Genomic DNA, 22,693 nt, shown 5'->3' on the forward strand with positions numbered 1-22,693 from the left:
TACAAATCCTTGGATACCACAGGAGATATTGAATTTAAGTGGTGGAAGGGGAACATATAAAAAAAATGCAGCAAATGAAAGAGTTAAAAGTGAAGACAGGTGTCTAAAAAATGATGTTCACAGAAAGTGTAAAAATGGCTAGGTAGGATGACAAGAGAGCAAATGTAAAGCTATAGAAGCATGTATAATTAGGGGAAAGATAAATATCACCTACAGGAAAATTAAACAAATCTTTGGAGAAAAGAGAAGCAGCTGTACGAATATCGAGAGCTTGAACAGAAAACCAGTTCTGAGCCGAGAAGGGAAAGTTGAAAGGTGGAAGAAATATACAGAGGGACTATACAAGGGAAATGACTTAGAAGGTAACATTATAGAAAGGGAAGAGAGAATAGATGAAGATGAGGATGAGATGGGAGATATGGTACTGTTATAAGAATTTGATGAAGCACTGAAAGATCTAAATTGAAACAAGATCCCTGGAGTAGAAGACATTCCCTCAGAGCTATTGATATCTTTGGGAGATCCAGCCATGACAATACTACTCCACCTGGTGTACAAGATGTATGAGACAGGAGAAATACCCTCAGACTTCAAAAAGAATGCAATAATTCCAGTTCCAAAGAAAGCAGGTGCTGACAGGTGTGATTATTACTGAAGTATCAGTTTAATAAGTTGCGGTTGCAAAATACTGACACAAATTATTTACAGAAGAATAGAAAAACTGGTTGAAACCAACCTCGGGGAAGATAAGTTTTGGTTCCAGTGAAATGTGGGAAGACGTGAGGCAGTATGAACTGTATGACTTGTCTTAGAAGATAATTTAAGGACATATAAGTATATGTTTATAGCATTTGTAAAATTAGATGAATCTTTAAACAATGCTGACTAGAATACACTTTTGAATTTCTGAACATGGCAGGAGGAGCCCAAAGAAAAATTTGAAGGAGGATTAAAGGTCAAGGAGAAGAAATAGAAACTTTGAGGTTCACCAGTGATGTAATTCTGCCAGGGACAGCAAAGGACTTGGAAGAGCAGTTGAATGGAATGGACAGTGTCTTGAAAAGAAGAGTATAAAGTCAACATTAACAAGCAAAACAAGGATAATGGAATGTAGTAAAATCATGTGATGGTGAGAGAACTAGTTTAGGAAATGAGACACTAAAAGTAGTAGATGAGCTTTGCTATCTGGGCAGTAAAAAAAGCATTCTGAAGACAAGATGAGAAGATAACATAACTAATCAGGAGGTACTGGACAGAACTGAGGAGGGAAGAAAATTGTGGCACAGTTTGACAAACGACTGGTAAATGGGACACACTCCGAGACATGAAGAAATCATAAATTTAGTATTGGAGGGAAGTGTGGGTGGGGGGGAGGGCAGAGGGGGGGGGGGGGGTATGTAAATATTTTTAGGGTGAGACAATGAGATGGATACAGTAGGCACATTCAAATTGATGCAGGCTGCAGTAGTAATTCAGAGATAAAGAAGTCTCCACAGAATAGCGTGGGATGGAGAGCTGCATTAAATTGGTCTTCAGACAGAAGACTACAACAGCAACATGAAAAATATGAACCACAACCACACAGCCATGTCCTTTCGTTCTAATTTTTAAGTTTAGCTACATCACAAGCAACTTTTAATTCTGCAGTAGCATTCTTAATTATGTTTGGGTTCAACTTTGAGTTAGTGTTATTGTAAAGACCCTTAGAAGATCCATTTCATTGTCCTTGATCTTTATGCACCTAAGACTGACTATCCTGTTTGAAAATTATAGTTTAACTTTGTGCTTTCGGTACTCTTTTATTACACTGGTGAAAAAGTCTATTGTAAATTAAAAATGATGAATCCTTCTGCTCGAGTGCTTCAAGACAGAGAGCAGTATATACTTATAAAACAATATACAACGTCAAACTAGTTACAAGTTTGTGAGGGTTATTAAAGATGTACCAATTGCAGCTGGAGAAATGTTAGCTGCCTTACATAGTGCTGATTTACACAGTCACATCCCAGCAAGTGAAACATCGGAGATTATAAGTAGAAACTTGTTAACACACATGAAGATTAGTCAAGGGAAATAAGGAGCTCACGGGAATTTTAGAGCTTGTATTGTCATTTAAATATCCTAATTTACATTTAATGATAAGATTTTTTACCAAAAGGATAGACTCATGATGGTCAACAATCTGGCAGATACTTAAGGTGAAACTTTTGAAAACAAGCAGAAACATAAGTTTTTTTATGAAAATCCTGGTGTATGCAAAAAGCATGTATTACAGAGACAGTGTATGGATAACAACATACTACTGCATAAAGGTGACAAATAATAAATCCATGAAGTAGCACAAAGAATGAGTGTGATGCATGAAAAAATTAAGTTACCAATGGAATTGGAGAAAGACGGAAGTATAAGCTTTTCGGATCTCAAGTTAATTAAACGAGATGGAAGACACAAAATTAATATATTTTTTTTATGAAGCTGACCGCTACTGACTTGCTCATAACTGTGAAATCCCATCATCCTAAACAGTTTAAAAGGCCACATTTTACAGCCATGATTAACAGGATGTTAAATCTGCCACACAACCAAAATGATGAAGTGAAAGATCTGAACTTTAATAAACAAGTAGCCAGGAGAAATACATATAGGGACAGTGATGTAACCAACATGTATAACAAACTAAAGTCAAAAATACATGACAAGAAGGCAGTAGTTCGAGATGACAAAAGGTTTCTTGCCCTGTCACTCAATGGTGCACTCTCTTGTAGATTTATGCAAACTTTCAGAAAAACTAACATTAAAGTTGAATTTTCGACAGATGGTATAATTGGCCCTTAGGCTACACTACTAAGTTGACAGCAACAACAGTAATAAATATTTTGAAGCCAGAATCTACAGGATCAACTGTCAGGAGTGTGAAATATTTATATTTGTCAGAAGCGGAGGAATTTTGAGACTCACTTCAGAAAACACATATGCAAACACAATGCCGTGCGTTTGGTATGCATTTGGATAAGGAGATACACGTAGCAAGAAATACGCAAGATTACTGAAGTGTTGCATAGGACACTGAAAGGACAATTATTGAATCTATTGAAAGAAAAGGAGATCCATGTACATATAAAATGGAACCAGAGTTATTGGTTAATGAAATGAGTGAGTCTGTCATCAATGGCTATTTCAATGTATTCAGGAACTTACTAGCACTAACAGCATCACCAGTTTTATCGACTTGACATGTGGCCATGTCCACTGGCCACAAGTGGTGCAAACAGTGGGATTCTGCTGGAAGCATCACTGTAGGAAAGCAAAACATTCCACAGAGATGTCACCATGTGTTGCCAGCTAGACAGTCCTCTGAATAGGCTATCAGCCATCAAGATATTTAATTAAATAATTATTGTTTTATTTATTTGCCTTTCACAGAATTTTGTGTTTTGTTAACTGTATCACGCTAAAATATTTTCTGTTAGTAGATTGTATACCACTTTAGACATATTTTACTTGGATTTTAAGTATGGATTTTATTTCTGCATATTGTATTCTACAGCTATGAGAAAACATTTTAATTAATGAAACAATGGAAAATCCAGGAAGGTGTAATGACAATATTATATAAGGATAAATTACTACTCACGATATAGCAAATATGTCGAGTCTCAGATAGGCTCAACAAAAAAACTGTTACACAAGCCATGTTACTTTTTTCATGTATTCTTAGTCTTTCTACATATTTGGTCTTCAGCCAATTAAACTTACAAGTATTATGTTAATGAGTTTTCTATTTTGTAACAGATTTTATTAAGGCAGTAAGCAATAACCAGTCATTATGAATTATATGTTGCATTTGATCGAGACAGACATTTATGAATAAAGTGCCAAACATGATCACGGGCCCATTTAGACATTGTGTCTTCAATTGAGAAAACAATATGTCTAGCTTGTAAAACTACAATTTCCCTCTTCATCAAGGAAAGAAGAACTGGTTATTGGAGTTTATAAAAAGTGGGTTGGAGATGTAAGTCTCTCAGACCATAGGTTATGAAGGAGAGAGGAGGAGGTCAAATATAGTACATTAGTAAGCACTGTCCAGCTTCAATTAAGAAATGATACAAGGATCAGAGTGAGAAGTAAAGCTGGAACAGAAGGGGAAAGAAACAATGAAATATGGAAAGTACGATGCAATTAAGGGAAACAAAGAAAAGGGAAAAGAGTGAGAAGAAAAAAAGAGGAGAAGAGGAAGAATAAATGAGTACATAATAATACCCTGACAATCACCATATGGGTTAAAGGTGGGTGGGTGGGGGGGGGGGGGGGGGGAGAGGGGGGCTGTAGAAGAAAAGGGATTTTACTAATGGAGGTTAAGTCTGAAGTGGTGGCAGGATGAGAGGGTGTGTTGCACAACAAGCTCCCATTTCTTGAATTCTAGGAAACTAGTACTGGGTGGGAGGATCCAAATGGTATACGTAGTGTAGCAGACACTCAGGTCTGCCAAACCATCTTGTGGAGTATGCTCAGCTACTGGAAACATTTCTTTTGTGTCTGTTCATGTGCCTGCCCAATATATTGGGGTCATTCCTATATAAAAAGCTGTGAAGTGATAACATGTCATCAAGTAAAATATATTTCATATATTGTTCTGTCTTTAATGTTGTATCATTTTTCATTGGTGGAGCTGGAGTGAGCACAGGAGACAGGTTTTACAGCTAGAATAATTGCAGGTGTAGGAACCTCAGGGTAGGGATGGTTGTTTAGAATTTATACAGTTCCACAGGAATGTTACACAGATTGAGAGGGTTGTGGATGATAACAGCAAATGGTGTGTGGCGTGTGTCACAGAGAGATGATCTCATTTCAGGGCTGGATTGAGAGAGTCATAGCCCTGCTAAAGTAATATACTGAAGTATTCAAGACCCGAGTGTTACTGTGTGATAAGGGGTGCTTCTGATGTTTTTTGAAGTGGAAACTATGTTGGTGAGAGGTATGGAAGAGGAAACTACATGGGAGATTTGATTGTAGATATGGTCAGTGTTGCAGTTATGAGAAAGGAAAGCCAGGGAAATTTTATTAATATAGATACTAATGAATTTGGTTTTAGAAAAAGATATATTTACCATGGATATTGACTGTGGTTTGAATATGAGCTTCAGTGAGTAGTTCAGCATACAGAAAGATTTGAAGAAGGCCCAGATCAATTTAAGTTGGTAAAAGGAGTTGAGTTGTTGCATAAAGTGGGAGAATTCTTTTCCACATTGAGTGCATATCATAATGTTACTGTCAATGAATATATACGAAGCCGAAGGGCACAACTTCTGGCTCTGAAAGGTGAAACTGTTATGGGTAAGGACGAAGTTGTTTAGTGTGATAACTGATAAGAATTTTTGGGGGCTTTCATGTGAGCACTGGGAAATACAGTGTTCACAAGCTGAAATGCCTGGGGTAGAATGAATTTGTATAAGAATGTTTAAGGCAGGAGAAGTGTGAGAACTGATTTGAGATACTCCAGGAAGTGATTAGTATTTTCTTTATGTAGGATGGGAGGCTCTATGTGACAGATTGGATGTGCCATTCAACCGGGACAGAGATCTACATCTACATGGATACTCTGCGAATCACATTTAAGTGCCTGGCAGAGGGTTCATCGAACCACCTTCACAATTCTCTATTATTCCAATCTCGTATAGTGCACGGAAAGAATGAACACCTATATCTTTCCATACGAGCTCTGATTTCCCTTATTTTATCATGGTAATCATTCCACCCTATGTAGGTTGGTGTCAACAAAATATTTTTGCATTTGGAGGAGAAAGTTCGTGATTGGAATTTCATGAGAAGATTCCGTCACAACGAAAAACGCCTTTCTTTTAATGATTTCCAGCCCAAATCCTGTATCATTTCTGTGACTATCTCTCCCATATTTCGCAATAATACAAAACGTGCTACCTTTCTTTGAACTTTTTCGATGTACTCCATCAGTCCTAACTGGTAAGGATCCCACACCGCGCAGCAGTATTCTAAAAGATGACGGACAAGAATAGTGTAGGCAGTCTCCATAATAGGTCTGTTACATTTTCTAAGTGTCCTGCCAATAAAATGAAGTCTTTGGTTAGCCTTCTTTCCAATTTAAGTTGTTTGTAATTGTAATACCTACGTATTTAGGTGAATTTACGGCTTTCACATTAGACTGATTTATCATGTAACCGAAGTTTAACGAGTTCCTTTTAGTGCTCATGTGGATGATCTCACACTTTTCATTATTTAGGGTCAACTGCCACTTTTTGCACCATTCAGATATTTTTCTAAATTGTTTTGCAGTTTTATTTGATCTTCTGATGACTTTATTAGTCAATACACAACAGTGTCACCTGCAAACAACTGAAGATGGCTGCTCAGATTGTCTCCCAAATCATTTATATAGATAAGGAACAACAAAGGGCCTATAACACGACCTTGGGGAATGCCTGAAATCACTTCTGTTTTACTTGATGACTTTCTGTCAATTACTATGAACTGTGACCTCTCTGACAGGAAATCGCAAATCCAGTCACATAACTGAGATGATATTCCATAAGCACACAATTTTACTATGAGCTGCTTGTGTGGCACAGTGTCAAAAGCCTTCCGGAAATCCAGGAATATGGAATCGATCTGAAATCCCTTGCCAATAGCACTCAGCACTTCATTTGAATAAAGAGCTACTGTAGTTGTGTTTCACAGGAATGATGTTTTCTAAACACATGTTCACTGTGTGTCAATAGATCATTTCCTTCAAGGTAATTCATTATGTTAGAACACAATACATGTCCTAAAATTTGGCTGCATATCAACGTTAACGATATGGGACTGTAATTTAGTGGATTACTCCTATTACCTTTCTTGAATATTGGTGTGACCTGTGCAACTTTCCAGTCTTTGGGCATGGATCTTTTGTTGAGCGAACGGTTGTATATGATTATTAAGTATGGAGCTAATGCATCAGCATACTCCGAAAGGAACCTAATTGGTATACAGTCTGGACCAGAAGACTTGCTTTTATTAAGTGATTTGAGTTGCTTCACTACTCCGAGGATATTTACTTCTGCATTACTCATGTTGGCAGCTGTTCTTGATTTGAACTCTGGAATATTTACTTCGTCTTCTTTTGTGAAGGCATTTCGGAAGGCTGTGTTTAGTAAATCTGCTTTGGCAGCACTGTCTTAGATAGTAACTCCATTGTTATCGTGCAGAGAAGACATTGATTGTTTCTTGCCGCTAACCTACTTCACATACGACCAGAATCTCTTTGGATTTTCTGCCAGGTTTCGAGACAAAGTTTCGTTGTGGAAACTGTTATAGGCATCTCACATTGAACTCTGGGCTAAGTTTTGAGCTTCTGTAAAGGATTGCCAATCTTGGGGATTTTGCGTCTGTTTAAATTTGGCATGTTTGTTTCATTGTTTCTGCAACAGTGTTCTGACCCATTTTGTGTACCAAGGAGGATCAGCTCCGTCATTTGTTAGTTTATTTGGTATAAACCTCTCAATTGCTGCCAATACTATTTCTTTGAATTTAAGCCACATCTGGTCTACACTTATACTATTAATTTGGAATGAGTAGAGATTGTCTCTCAGGAAGGCATGAAGTGAATTTTTATCTGCTTTCTTGAATAGGCATATTTTTCGCTTATTTTTTAAGGATTTGGAGATTACAATATTCAATTTCGCTACAACAACCCTGTGTTCACTAATCCCTATATCAGTTTTGGTGCTGGTTATTAACTCAGGATTATTTGTTGCTAAGAGGTCAAGTGTGTTTTCACAACCATTTACTATTTGTGTGGGCTCATAAACTAACTGCTCGAAATAATTTTCAGAGAATGCGTTTAGCACAATTTCGGATGATATTTTATGCATACCTCCGGAATCAAACGTGTATTTTCGCCAACATATCATGGGTAAATTAAATTCACCACCAACTATTATCATATGAGTCGTGTACGTGTTTGAAATAAATCTCAAGTTTCCTTTCAACCTTTCAGCAACTGTATCATCTGAACTGGGAGGTCGGCAAAAGTATCCAATTATTATTTTAGTCCAGTTGCCAACAATGACCTCTGTCCATACTAACTCACAGGAAGTATCTACTTCAATTTCACGACACGTTAAACTACTTCTAACAGCAACAAAGAAGCCACCGCCAACCGTGTTTAGCCTATCTTTTCGGAACACCATTAGGTTCTTTGCAAAAATTTCGGCTGAGCTTATATCCGTCTTTAGCCAGCTTTCAGTGCCTATAACGATTTGAGCATCAGTGCTTTCTATTAGCGCTTGGAGCTCTGGTACTTTCCCAACACAGCTACGACAATTTACAACTGTTATACCAATGATCACTGTATCTATGTTCTTCCTGTATTCAGTCTGCACCCTTTGTGACTGAAGCCCATCTTGTGTTTTCCCGAGACCCTCTAACCTAAAAAACTGCCCAGTCCACGTCCCACAGCCCCTGTTACCCATGTAGCTGCCTCCTGCATATAGTGGACACCTGACCTATTCAGCGGAACCCGAAACCCAACCACCCTTTGGCACAAGTCGAGGAATCTGCAGCTAACATGGTTGCAGAACCATCCGAGCCTCTGATTCAGACCCTCCACTCGGCTCTGTACCAGAGGGCCACAATCGGTCCTGTCAACTATGCTGCAAATGGTCATCTCTGCTTTCATCTTGCAAGCAAGGCTGGCAGCCTTTATCACTTCTGTTAGCTGCTCAAAACCAGAGAAAATCTCTTCTGATCCAAAGCGACACACATCATTGGTACTGACGTGAGAAACCACCTGCAGTTGGCTGCACCTTGTGTTCTTCATGGCATCCAGGAGGACCATTTCCACATCTAGAATGACTCCACCCGGTATGCACACGGAGTGCGCATTGGTTTTCTTACGCTCCTTGTCAGCCAAGTCCCTAAGGGCCCCCATAATGCACCTAACATTGGAGCTCCCAACTACCAATAGTCCCACCCTCTGTGATTGCCCGGATCTTGCAGGCTGAGTGGTTCCTCTGAAACAGGACAGGCAACAGAATCTGGCTCAGTGACAGTGTCAGCCACAGACAGCACCTGGAACCTGTTTACCAGACAAACTGGTGAGGCCTTATGTGCAGCTGCCTGGGAAGTCTTTCACCCCCTGCTTCACCCCAGGGCGACTTCCCACTCGACCATAGGTGAGGGGTCAGCCTCAGTGCAAGCAGTAACTGGGTTGGCCTCCGGTGAGAACCGATCGGAGGACTATGACGCGCTGGATGTCCATTGGATCCCCACGGCTGGCCCACAACAGTGGTGCCCATTCACTGCAGCCTCAATCCCGAAGCCATCACAGCCTGAAGCTGAGAGCAAAGTGTCTCCAACTCAGCTCACATCTGCACACAACAATTGCAGTCCCTGTCGATACCAAAGACCGTGGAAAACTAAATTATGCAGATAAACAGACTATCGGCACGTGCTGTGCAACTCTAATGTAGTCCCTGATGAAAACACATGAACTGCATCTAATAATACGCAGATATTCAAGAACCTAACTATCGAAGCACTCAGGTGAAAGCAAATAATTTGCCCCTGATAAGGAACTTGTAATATATCACAAAATTGGTTTACTTTCCGACGCAAACGGAAACACAAGAACTGTGGCTATTAGATTTTAAATTTACACGCAGAAACTCAAGAAACTAAATGCTTAAAGCACACAGATGGTATAATAAAAAACGCTCCTGGTTAGGAACTCGTAAATGTCACAAAAGCAGTTTACTTATCTGTTGGTGCGTCTGTCATGGTCGACTACTACTGCCTGACTGAGATGTGTTTGTTTGGAAAATTGAAGACTGCTTTAACTGCATAGTCAAGATGTTTATATGTAGTAGATATGACATGGATCTAGAGGAGTAAGTAGTTGTACAAGATGGGTATGTAATTCCATGGAGACAGTTTTGAAGCCTAGTGAGACGTCTAGTGTGTTTAGGATTTTCAGCAGCTCAGTCTGAATAGAAAGAATTGCATCATGAGGAACAGTTTTCTATGTCAAAGTGCTTGACAGCTGACAAAGTCCACCAAACAAGATGACACATGGCTGAGACTCTGGACTCACACTCAGGAAGATAGCAGTTCAAATCCCTCTGTAACCATCCATATGTATGTTCCATAATTTCTCCAAATTGCTTAAGGCAAAAGCTGGTATGATTTGTTTGGAAAAGGACGCAGCTGATTTCCTTCACCAATTCCTTGCCAGATCTAGCATGTGCTCTGTCTTTAATGACCTCATTAAGCCCCTCTGCCACATAATCACACATCCTAGTAGTGCAGCCCTTGTCCAGAGGAAGGATTATGATAAAGTGGTCTGCCTTCAGATCACTAAGAACTTGGGACTTGACTTAACTTAAGTGACACTTGAGATTTTGAAGATATTTTTCAAGTACAGCTAGGAGGCAATAGTAGAAATAATGAAAAGTTCTGTAGTTTTTGGGTTGGAATTGGGTGGTGAAATGGTACTTCAATTGAAGCTATGGGTGAAGAAGTGGAGATCTTTCAGTATGGCAGTGTGATTAAATTTGGTTTTAGAACTGAATGTGAAACCTTCTGATAGAAGGAATGTCTCAGGAGTAGACAGGGATATGAAAAAGATGTTAATTGGACCTGGGGCTGTTAAGTATTGGTATACGATTATGGCTCACATTCTCAATTTTCTGACTTGTATTTTCCATTTCATACAAATTAATTAGTAAGAAGACAACATTTTGTCAGTAATAATAACTAAACTGATATATTATGCTGATACTGGATGCTGTGTGACCACCGCATAAACAGTCTTTGTTTGGAAATGTCACAAAACAAAACTGAAGCATAATCAAAAACATCATTTCAGTAAGATACTTGCAAAGTGTTAGTAGGCATGCACTGTAGGTATTTACACATCTTTGTGAGAAGTTTGATTACTGGCACCCTTCAGTTAACTGTATTTTTTTGTACATTCAGCTGCTACATTGTTAAACTGCATATAGTTCTTTACTTATAAAAGTCAACAGTTATAATGTTTTCTTCTTTGTGAAAAATCCTATACAATTATGCATTCAGGAAAATTACAGTGCAAAAAATAAATTGACTGTGATGATGATTACAGGCCATGGGATAAAGATAGGTATATGGCACCTGATATTGAGGCTGTGACGCAGTTATTGTTGGAGGACAAAATATGGGGAGCTGTCCGTCATCATATTGACTATTATCTGGCACCACATGTAAGCATAAAACAGATTTATCTTTCTGTGCAATGATAAGTAACATTACTATCTTTTAGCTTTTAAAATAAATAACGAAACAAATCTGAACACATGAGTGGTACCATTCAGTAGGCTACCAGAGAATATCTACTAATATGATCTTAAATTAAATGCTGTTACAGGAGAAAGAGACAAGGGTTTTCAGTCCAACTGCTGTAATGGTAGGAGAAATTCAAAGAGATAGGCCCCACGTGGAAGTTTCAGCTAAGAAGCGGAGATTTGAGCCATAGTAAAACAATAATTTCTAAAGATTTATATAAAAATAATTATAGAAAAATGATAGAATCAATGTATCTTGCTTCATGAAAAAAGTGAAGTCCTATGTAAAAGAGTTATATGAAGTTTTGATTCAGTTACAGTATCATTACTTACCTTATTGGGTCATAAATTACATCAAAATTAATAAGGAATGGTCATTTGGCATAGGCCAAATATTTTAGACCTTATGTGAAGCAAATATAATTGCTACAAGTTATCTCGGTAGAATGTACTATGTGATGTAGCAAAATCTGTTCTCCTTAATTTTAAAGAATTTAACAAAAAGATCATGAGGCAGTTCAGTTTTTCATTTATCAGCCCTAGATTTTTAGTCTCCTCTACAGTTTCTTTTAAAGTTTTTGCAGTTTTAACAATTGAAAAATCATATGTGAGCCAGATTTTAAGAAACTTAAGACTAATAGAAACATATTTTTCAAAACTAGCTCAGAGAGAACAATGGTAGAAATAAAGTGTTACAAAACCCAAACTAGTTGTAGTAAATGAATGGCACATTATGTAGATAATGAAGAACTACAACATGTTTATTAAATGTAATAACCATGTGTAATCTCTTCCATTGCATCTTTAAACTTTATTTCAAATAGTTAATAAATTTATTTTCTTTCACACATTACATTTGAAACTATTATTTTGTTCTCCTTAGTTTTGCAAGCTTTATTATTGTTGTGTTGTTCTCTAAACTTAGTCTAAGTGGAAATTTCCTTTATATCACTGGTGATAGATTCTGGATTCAGCAAAAATATTTTATCATGGATTTTTGAAAATTTATAATGTGTAATGTGGTTGTGATGGCAATACCCATATTTTCAAAGTGTTCCTCTATAAGCAATGGTCCGTGTAATTGAGAGTGTTGTTTCTATTTAATACTGAATGCCAACTATTGATGGTTAATTAAGCCAGGACCTTCACTGTGTGCTCATTAATATTTTCACTGTTAAATTCAGTTTTCATGCTAGTGGAAGGAGGGTTGTCATGCTGATCAGTTTTTATAGTTTGTTTTTCATTGAATCATTATACATACAGAAGAACTGTGTTACATTTCATAGCATTAGGCAAAAAGTAAAGAGATTTGTGGATGTTCCTGCTCAGATGAATACACTGCATATAAGAAGGTAATAACTGTTCTCGAAAGAACAGATACCACTGATGAGCGTGCAGCTTCTCTAGAATAAATGATAATTAATTGAAACCCTCAGCTGATGACAGGTGTTGCTGACATACCTTGATGGGGACAGCTGAAAATGTGCGCCCTGATCAGAACTCGAACCCGGGATCTCCTGCTTACATGGCAGACACTCTATCCATCTGAGCCACCGAGGACACAGATGAATAGCGTGACTGCAGGGACTTATCCCTTGCACGCTTCCTGTGAAACCCACATTCCCGGGTTCGAGTCCCGGTCGGGGCACACATTTTCATCTGTCCCCATCAAGGTATGTCAACAACACCTGTCGACAGCTGAGGGTTTCATTTAATTATCATTCACTGCATATAACTTTTAAGGGGATACCCCTCTTGGAAGAATGGATTTGATGAAAAAAGGCAGTTCAGCAGTAGACAAGAAAATAGTACATTGCACTAAAATGTATCTGTTTCTTATAGAAACATGACTACAAACAAATATTCTATCAGTTCTGTCATCAGCAGATATAATTAAAGAATTAAGATGCATCCAAATAAACAGCAAATAGGAAAAATTACATTATTAATCAATGCTCAAGGAAAACCTATAAGTAGGAATGTCATCATAGCCTGTGGTCTTCTGCTGGAGACAATGCCCACATAGTGCGTCTCACTGACAGTTTTCCATTCTGTTGGTGTTCTGCAGTGCTGCTACATCACCTGTCTACATACAATAAACTGTTGATCCATTTTTCATGTGTCATAATAGATGATGAATGGACTGCAAATGTGAATACAAATTTAGAGGCTCCTACATTAGTCCGTAGTTTTACATATTGTGTAGTGAGACAAACATAATCCTGAGGAAGAATATATCCTAATATTATGGTCTGACATAGAATGATAACTGTCATTGGAACTTCTAAATATTGATGCAGGCTGATGACAAATATACACGACCTACTCTTTCTTCCTCAGTGCTGTAGTATATGCTCCACATTTCAGTATTGGTACAGAACACATTTATGAAGTTTAGGATGAAAAAAATCTCCTCTTTTGTGCAGATCCATGAACCTATACATGTCCTTTTCCCCAAATATCAACAAAAGTTTGTGACCTGTCAGATTTGCAAATAACATCAGTTAAGAAGGAAGTAAATTCTTCACTGCATTTGAGGTAACAGGAATTCCAATATGTACTGATGACTTATTTCTTTTTTGTAGCTTCAGTATATGTTTGTTAGAAACACATTATCATAGAGCCAAAAGAACTGTATATTACACTAACTGAGTGTGTGAAAAAAGTTACTCTAAGAACTTTAAACAATAACCAAGCAACAGATGGGCAACATTATGTTTCAATTAATACAACAAATAAAAATTATAATTAGACTTTTGTCTGTAAAAGGAAACAAAACAGGCAAAAGCAAAATTGGAGTTAGACTACCAGCTGTGTGTTGTTCAGGCTAGATATTTTCCCAAGGAACAAAAAAGCCATTGAAATTTTCTGGCAGATTAAAACTGTGCTGTACTATGACACTAACCTCATTAAAACTATGCTGGACTGGGCCACTAACCTGTTCCAGTCCAGCACACTGTTTTAATATCCCAGGAAGATTCATAACAATGCAAACATGATAGAGAGAGAGAGAGAGAGAGAGAGAGAGAGAGAGAGAGTGAGTTTGTGGGGGTGGCTGGTTGTGATCTCTCCAGAGTTTCTGTGCAAATCAAGGTTTTAAATTCCTATGCATAGTGCTTCTTGACTGCAGTTAGCATTGAAAATGGCAGGGTGTGCTCCAGTCAAAATATCAGCAGTTGCCAATGATGTCATCCATCTGGTTAGTCTACATTGCTCACACACCTATCAAAAATTACAGTTTGGTGGGGAAAGATGACTCCATAATTTGTGTTGCAGTAACTCTACACCACATTCCTGTTTTCACAACATGTACAGGGTCTTGAGGATTTTCAGAACTCCCACAATGATTGTTGAGCTCAGATACCCTGATAAATGCAGCTGTGTAACATCAGAATAAAAAGAGCATTTCAGAATCAGTCTGTCCATCAAGCGCAGACTGCAACAGCCAGTCACTGTACCGACATCTAGCAACAGTACCTGCATTGATTAGTCAATGCATTACCACTAACTTGTAAGGTTTCACTTTGAGTTTGTGTACACTTGTATTAGCAGATGCTACTGGAACTGTAGTCTGAAGTAATAAAAGGCACAATGATTTTCTCAGATTTTTTTCCAAGGCCACTCCTAATAGTTCTAGTCCATTCTTCATTAAAACACTTGGTTTTTTACACATTTTTCGTCTAACATATGTTTCATATGTTTATTTATTAGCCATTGAGCATGTTTACCATGCAATTGGCTTTGTCAGAATACATTTTACATATTCATAAAATTATAGTTGTTACCAATTTTTACATTATACATTATGCATATATATACATATATCTTTTCGGTAGTTAGTAATTTTTACATTTTACACTCATCATCATTTTACATATACATAAATACATATAAACACATAAACTTCTCACTAATCAGAAGATTTCACCAGTAATCACTATACAGTTTACACTCAAGAATTAATTACACAGTTTTACGCATTTAGTTAATAATAGTTACATGATTTCATTGTTTATACATTCCTCCCAAATTACTTCCAAGATATTCTTTAATTGAGTAGTATGCTTTATTTTTTAACCACGTGTATAATACTTCCTTAAATTTAGACAGGGTGAGGGTTTTGATTGATTGTGGCAGTTTATTATACACACATCAGAAAAAGTTTTGCATCACCTAGGTTCCCAGAACTCCTGAAGAGAAATGTTGACTGTGGATACTGTATCACAGACACCATCCCTTTGACTGTTTAGAGATGTCACTAAACCCACCCAAAGATGTAAACAACCATGCATGAGCAGCTGTTAGACGCAGGGGGTCTGACAGCCGATCAGTTCCCGTCTTACTACCAGGTAGGAGGTACACGGCTCATGTTGTCTGTAGTTCAACCACACCCAGATGGTCAATACCACAATTTGATCACATCCACATTGTTACTTTGTGCCAGGAAGGGCTCTCAACAAGGGAAGTGTCCAGGAGTCTCGGAGTGAACCAAAGTGATGTTGTTCGGACATGGAGGAGATACAGAGAGACAGAAACTATTGATGACATGTCTCACTCAGGCTGTCCAAGGACTACTACAGCGGTGTATGATCGCTACCTACAGATTATGGCTTGGAGGAACCCTCACAGCAATGCCACCATGTTGAATAATGCTTTTCATGCAGCCATAGGACGTTGTGTTAGGACTCAAACTGAGTGCAATAGGCTGCATGATGCGTAACTTCACTCCCGATGTCCACAGCGAGGTCCATCTTTGCAACCATGACACCACACAGCTTGGAACAGATGGGCCCAACAGCATGCTGAATGGACTGCTCAGGATTGGTATCACGTTTTCTTCTCCGATGAGTGTCGCATATGCTTTCAACCAGACAACCATCGGAGACGTGTTTGGAGGCAACCTGGTCAGGTTGAACACCTTAGACACACTGTCCATTGAGTGCAGCAAGGTGGAGGTTCCCTTCTGTTTTGGGGTGGCATTATGTGGGACCAACGTACATCCCTGGTGGTCATGGAAGGCACCGTAACGTCTGTACGATATGCGAATGTCATCCTCTGACTGATGGTGCAACCACATGGCAGCATATTGGCGAGGCATTCATATTCATGGATGACAATTCACACCCCACTGTGCACATCTTGTGAATGACTTCCTTCAGGATTATGACATCGCTCGACTAGAGTGGCCACATGTTCTCAAGACATGAACCCTATCGAACATGCCTGAGATAGATTGAAAAGGGCTGTTTATGGATTATGTGACTCATCAACCACTCTTGAGGGATCTATGCCAAATCGCTATTGAGGAGTGGGGCAATCTGGAGCAACAGTGCCTTGATGAACTTGTGGATAGTATGCCATGATGAATACAGGCATGCATCAATGCAACAGGATGTGCTACTGGGTATTAGAGGTACCAGTGTGTAAAGCAATCTCGACCACCACCTCTGAAGGTCTCACTGGTACAACATGCAATGTGTGGTTTTCATGAGCAATAAAAAGGGTGAAAATGATGTTTATGTTGAACTCTATTCCAATTTTCTGTACAGGTCCGGGAACTCTTGGAACTGATGTGATGCAAAACTTTTTTTGATGTGTGTATAACTTAAGACTTAGGTGTTTGTGACTGTTGTGTGTCAGTGAAGCCTAGAATACAGTATATCAAGCATGCTGTTGCTTCTAGTGCTGTGAAAATGTAAATTCATTCTCTGTGTAAATTGTTGTATATTTTCTTTTACGTATATTAAGTAAGCAGTTATACGTATAGAGACTTGGGAGGGTCATTATGTTTAATAGGCTGAAGTGCTCCTTACAGGTTTCTCTTGGACCCAATCCTTGTATACATCTAATTGCTTTTTTCTGCCATCTGAATACACAGTTTGTACCTGTTGAATTACTCCATAACAGAATCCCACATTGTAGCTGTGAGTGAAAGAGTGCATAGTAACAAAGCATCAATACATGTTTACTGACAGAATATCTTAGTTTATACAACAGGAATATCACGCGTGCTAGTTTGCCTGTCAGATAGCTTATATGGTCATCTGACGAGAGCCTTTGGTCTAATTTCAGTCCCAATAGTTTGACACTGTGATTTTCTTCTTTTCCTACCTTCAGATTAAAATAAATTTCCTCCATTTTTGTGTTGTTCATACATAACTGGTTAGCAATACACCACATCCTACATTTTTCAAAACGTTCATTATTTTTGTCTGCCACCTCTTGCATATTCTCACCTGGGGAGATCATGGTCATATCATCAGCATATAAAACATTTTTGCAGGCTGTATAGTTTGAGAAGTCATAACATAGATAATAAAGAGGAAGGGTCCAAGAACGGAATTCCTCTCTTAACTTTCATTAGTTCTGATCTCTCATTGTTCACATACACTAACTGTTACCTGTTATTTAGGTATGATTTAATCAAATTAAGTGGTTTGTCTGCAATACCATAATATTCTAATTTTTCAACAATTAACTCATATGATACTGAATCAAATGCTTTGCTTAAGTCTTAAGTGTCACACAGGTGGACAGTTTCCTTTCAAAAGCATTGTGGATTTCAGTTATCATAATAATAATAATAATAATAATAATAATAATAATAATAATAATAATAATAATAATTTTATTGTCTTTAAGCCATTACAGCAATAGACAAAGTCATACACATAATACAATACAGTACATGCTATAAAAGAACAGAATTGTTATTAACGTTACAGTTTAATATCACAGGTGATGAAATCCTTTATATTGTAGAAAGGGTTTACAACTATCCAGTCATAAAGTGTTTGTTTGTATTGTTGCTCTGGTAAATTTTGTATAGCTTGTGGAAGTTTGTTAACTAATTTGTGGCCCATAAGTTCACAACTGTTAACTGATTTTGACAGTCTGTGGTAGGGTGTATAGTTACAGCTGTTTGTCCTAGTTTTGTAACAATGTATATTTGCCCTGCATTTTACTTTAGGAAAGTTCTTTTCTGTGTAGATTAATATATATGTGTAGATTAAAAAACACAAACACAAACACAAACACAAACACAAACACACACACACACAAATTTTAAGCTTTTGCAACCCATGGTTGCTTCATCAGGAAAGAGGGAAGGAGAGGGAAAGACGAGAGGATTTGGGTTTTAAGGGAGAGGGTAAGGAGTCATTCCAATCGCGAGAGCGGATATACTTACCTTAAGGGGAAAAAGGGACAGGTATACACTCGCACACACACACATATAATAAATATATAGGTTTATTACTGTCATGATTTTTTATTGAGTAAACAAAGGTTTACAATGAGCCTTGTATGGTGAGCCTGTAATTATCCTAATAGCTTTCTTTTGCAGAAACAGTATATCATGCACACAAGTGGAGTTTCCCCATAAAATAATATCATAGGATATGATGCTTTGGAAAAATGAGTAGTAAGATACTCTAACATAATTTTTAGGTACACAGTGCATTAATCGCCTTAACAAATAGATTACCCTAGACAATTTACCACTAATATACTTAATATGTGGATTCCAAGAAAGTTTATCATCCAAATATACCCCCAAAAATTTAACACAACTAGGATCATCTGATGGAAACTTGTCTTTTTAACTAAATGCCATCTGCTGGGTTTTGCTTTCATTAAGCAAGAACCCATTTGCTTTAAACCAGAGTGAAGCTTGCTCAATTGGCATTCAATATCTTTTATTGTTGACTGATTAGTTCTAAATACAAACTGGCTGTCATTACGTAATTTATTGCTCTCAAAATACATGTATATGTGTGTGTGTGAGCAACTATCAGTGATTTTGGCCAGTATAGGGACAATTGATATTATTCTATAGTTATCTGGTATTTCTCTGTCACCTTTTTTGTATATTGGGTGTGTAACCGTAATTTTAAGGCAATCATCATCATCAAGGATTTTATTTGCAAGGTAGAGTAGAGGAGTTCTAATTTCCTTAATTATAGCCTTTATTACAATGTTACTGAATCCATAGTAGTCTTCTGTTCTAGAGTTGTTCAGCTTGTTTACAGAGTTACTTATGCCTGTAGCAGTTATTCTACTCCAGTTAAATCTTTTAGCTGTTTTATTCTGTGATCGCAAAAGAAATGTTTCCGCATCAGTTAAATTGTCACTTTTTGGTACATGACAATTTACTGAATTTATGAAGTGTTCATTGAGATTATCACAATTAACTGGGTTACTGATTTCTACCTTTCCCATGTTTATCCCACTTTTAACTATGTTCCAGGCAGATTTACATTTGTGTTTAGAATTTAAAATATACTCTTCATTTGCTTTCATTTTTGTTTCTTTTATTTCAGATTCATATATTTTTCTAAAGTTTAAATATCTATTCTTGTTTTCTTGACTGCTTTCAGTTTTGTCCTTCATTATGAGTAGAAGGATTCTGATTTTACTGAGGTGCAGGGGTGTACCTCTACATAGATGTAGTCTCTTCAGTTTCTTTATTACTCTACGTGTCATTGAATCACTGGTAACATATACACTGGGAAATTTTTGTATGAAGGCAACATGGCATTCCGCATATCACCGTTGTTACACAGTTTAACATAAGAGACATTCACTGACCTTTTATGTGTACTATAGTGAACAGAAAATAAACACAAGAAAGAAAAAAAAACTCAATTGCAAAATAAATGAGGCACAGCACATGCTGTCATCACCATCTGAGCCATAGGCCAGTGGTGACCGGAGCTTGTTTGTAGGGGTATCCCCTCCTGCACAATGTCAAAGACAGCATATGTGAAACACCCTGCACATAGTACAATGGCTTTCACATACTTTCTAATATACTGAAATGTACTAACAAAAGTTCTCTGTATTTATTGTTTATGTGACTTATGACATGCAATAACAAGTTTTACACCAGTGTAATTTCTAAGAAACAGGTGGAACAAGCATAACGAATATAGTACACTGTCACTCGAAATGTTCAACACAGTTTTTCACATGCATTTCATTAAGTACTAGTGAGCCCAACAATGCCTTACAATAGCTAAATATGTACGGGAATCAGATATAGGTCCTAATCTGGGTTAGTCCTGGGAATTGTGCCAAAACATAAATTTCAGCTCCTCATTGCAACTTCACCCAATTTGAAAGTGTGGAACCCATAATTGTAATAAATCATCAATAATATGAATGATAAAGGCTCCTTGGTTTTTTTTGTATTTATCATTTTTGAGGCTTTTTTAAAAATTTTTTGTGCACAATTCAATTACAAAACTTCAGAGTGTGCTATATTTGTCGTTTTTTTGTTACTGTGTGGTAAGTCTATGAACAGGTTGTCTGAACTACCAGTTTGTGAAAAGGTAACATACAACTGACAATGAGAAAAATTTTTCAATTTTTTTAAATTCCCTGCTATCATAGTTAAAACTGACAGCAAGAAAGAAACTGAAACCACACATTTTCACAGTAAAGCACAGCATTTACTTTTTCTCACAATCAGGTGTAATAGAAAAACAGTACATCATTATTTAAAAAATATACAGCCTACACCTGTTAGATTGTTTATTAGAATACTGTGTAAAACTTTGAAGTAAATTGGTGAAGACCTTTTTGAAATTTTTGGGAACAATGTTTCCCCTCTATGTATTAGTATAGATACGAGATTATTGATGAGATTATAAACAATATTTTCCCCCTCCAAAAAGAAAAAAAAATCTTTTCATCTCTGGGACAGATGTGAAAGGTGTTAATCTAGGTGCAGTGAGTCATTCAGACTAGTCCCATACATGGTCAATGAGATTCGAGACCAGGAAGAATGCTCGCCATGGAATTGTACAGGAAATCAGATATTTCAGCTCTTCTCACACACTTAAGTTCAGCAGTATTTGCCCAGTGTGTAAATAGCGCATCAGGTGATGAAAACTATGGGAAGTTGGATTACTTGGCAAACTTCTATTCATCAGTTTTATATGGAATAATTTTCTGACACAATTCCACAATTAGACACAAAGTATTTATTGCACAGAAACACTTTGAAGGAGTAATATCTGGTATCCAGTCTCAAGCCACCAGTGTCAGCTGTAGGAGTACAGCTGTGTAGTATCACAATTCAAGAGTTTGAGATATAGCAAAGCAAGGGTCACTTCTCTTGCTACAATTCTAGTCCTTAAGTGCATAGTTTTTTCTTTTTTCCATTAAGTACAAGGAATAGTCAAACTACAGCAAGACAGGTGGAAAAAAAGTAAGCAAACTGTTTATTGGCTCAAAAGTAATCATCATACCTGCTAATACATTTATCCCACTGTGAGACAAGACAATCAGTGCCTTCATGGAAATATGTGTGCAGTTGAAACTTCCTGGCAGATTAAAACTGTGTGCCCGACTGAGACTCGAACTCGGGACCTTTGTCTTTCGCGGGCAAGTGCTCTACCATCTGAGCTACCGAAGCACTACTCACGCCCGGTCCTCACAGCTTTACTTCTGCCAGTATCTCGTCTCCTGTTACTGACAAAGTCATGCACCTCTTTGTCTGGTGTAAATCAACAGCCGTCCTCAGGGACTCCAAAAATATGGACTTTGCATGAAGACAGATCAGAACTGTATGGAGGATGTGTAAGAGCTTCCCAGCAAAACTTCTTCAGTGTACTTGAAACAACCTCAGCAACAGGTTGGCAGGCCCACATGTTGCCAAGGTCATTTTTGACTGTGCTGGAGAAGTTTTGCTGTGTAGCCCTTACACATCTTCCATACAGTCCCAAATCTCCACTCACATGAGTCCATATTTTTGGAGTCCTGAAGAGAGATATTTGTGACTGTTGATTTGCTTCGGATGAAGAGGTGCACACCTGCATAAAATCATGGTTCTTTAGGCAACCACAAACATTTTTCCTTGAAGGCTTTGACCATCTTGCCTCACAGTCAGATAAATGTATTGACAGTTAGAGTGATTACTTTTGAAATAATGACCAGTTTACTTACTTTTCTTCCATCTGTTCAAAAAAAATTGTTGTTGACTGAGTAATTTTGTTATTTCTAACAACAAAGGAGTAATTAGTTTATCTGAAAAAATTTCTTTAAAAGATTATTCAGAATTTTAAAGTCCTGCAGAACAAATTGAGTTGAGATTTCCAATGAGCAAACAGCAAGTTTTTTATAAAATGTTGTACCTCAGTCGAAAGCCCTTATGCTCCTCATACTAGCAGACATTATACACTTTCCAAAAACTCCTATTTCAGAAAGCATTCATAATCAAAATTCTCACTTTCTGGGGTAATCTTAACTAGAGTTTATTTCCAAAAATTCAATATAATAATTTTTCTGATCTTGAAAATGCACACTTCTACCAGAAAACCTTGTTATTTTTCATTTTTTTAGGCATTTTTTGT

The 22,693-nt window shown here is 37.4% G+C and overlaps 1 protein-coding gene across 1 annotated transcript in view; it reads left to right on the plus strand.

Annotated features, from left to right (window-relative positions):
• The window catches only part of LOC124722003 (histidine ammonia-lyase-like), a 233,334-nt gene extending 221,145 nt beyond the window's left edge, over positions 1 to 12,189 (plus strand). Inside the window, exons 16-17 of the mRNA XM_047247177.1 lie at positions 11,138 to 11,255; positions 11,420 to 12,189. Coding sequence (XP_047103133.1) covers positions 11,138 to 11,255; positions 11,420 to 11,527 — 226 coding nt within the window. The 3' untranslated portion in view covers positions 11,528 to 12,189. The remainder of the gene's footprint in view (positions 1 to 11,137; positions 11,256 to 11,419) is intronic.
• The last annotated feature ends 10,504 nt before the right edge of the window (positions 12,190 to 22,693 follow it).

The sequence above is a fragment of the Schistocerca piceifrons genome, chromosome X (genome assembly GCF_021461385.2).
Source record: "Schistocerca piceifrons isolate TAMUIC-IGC-003096 chromosome X, iqSchPice1.1, whole genome shotgun sequence".
Taxonomy (NCBI): domain Eukaryota; kingdom Metazoa; phylum Arthropoda; class Insecta; order Orthoptera; family Acrididae; genus Schistocerca; species Schistocerca piceifrons.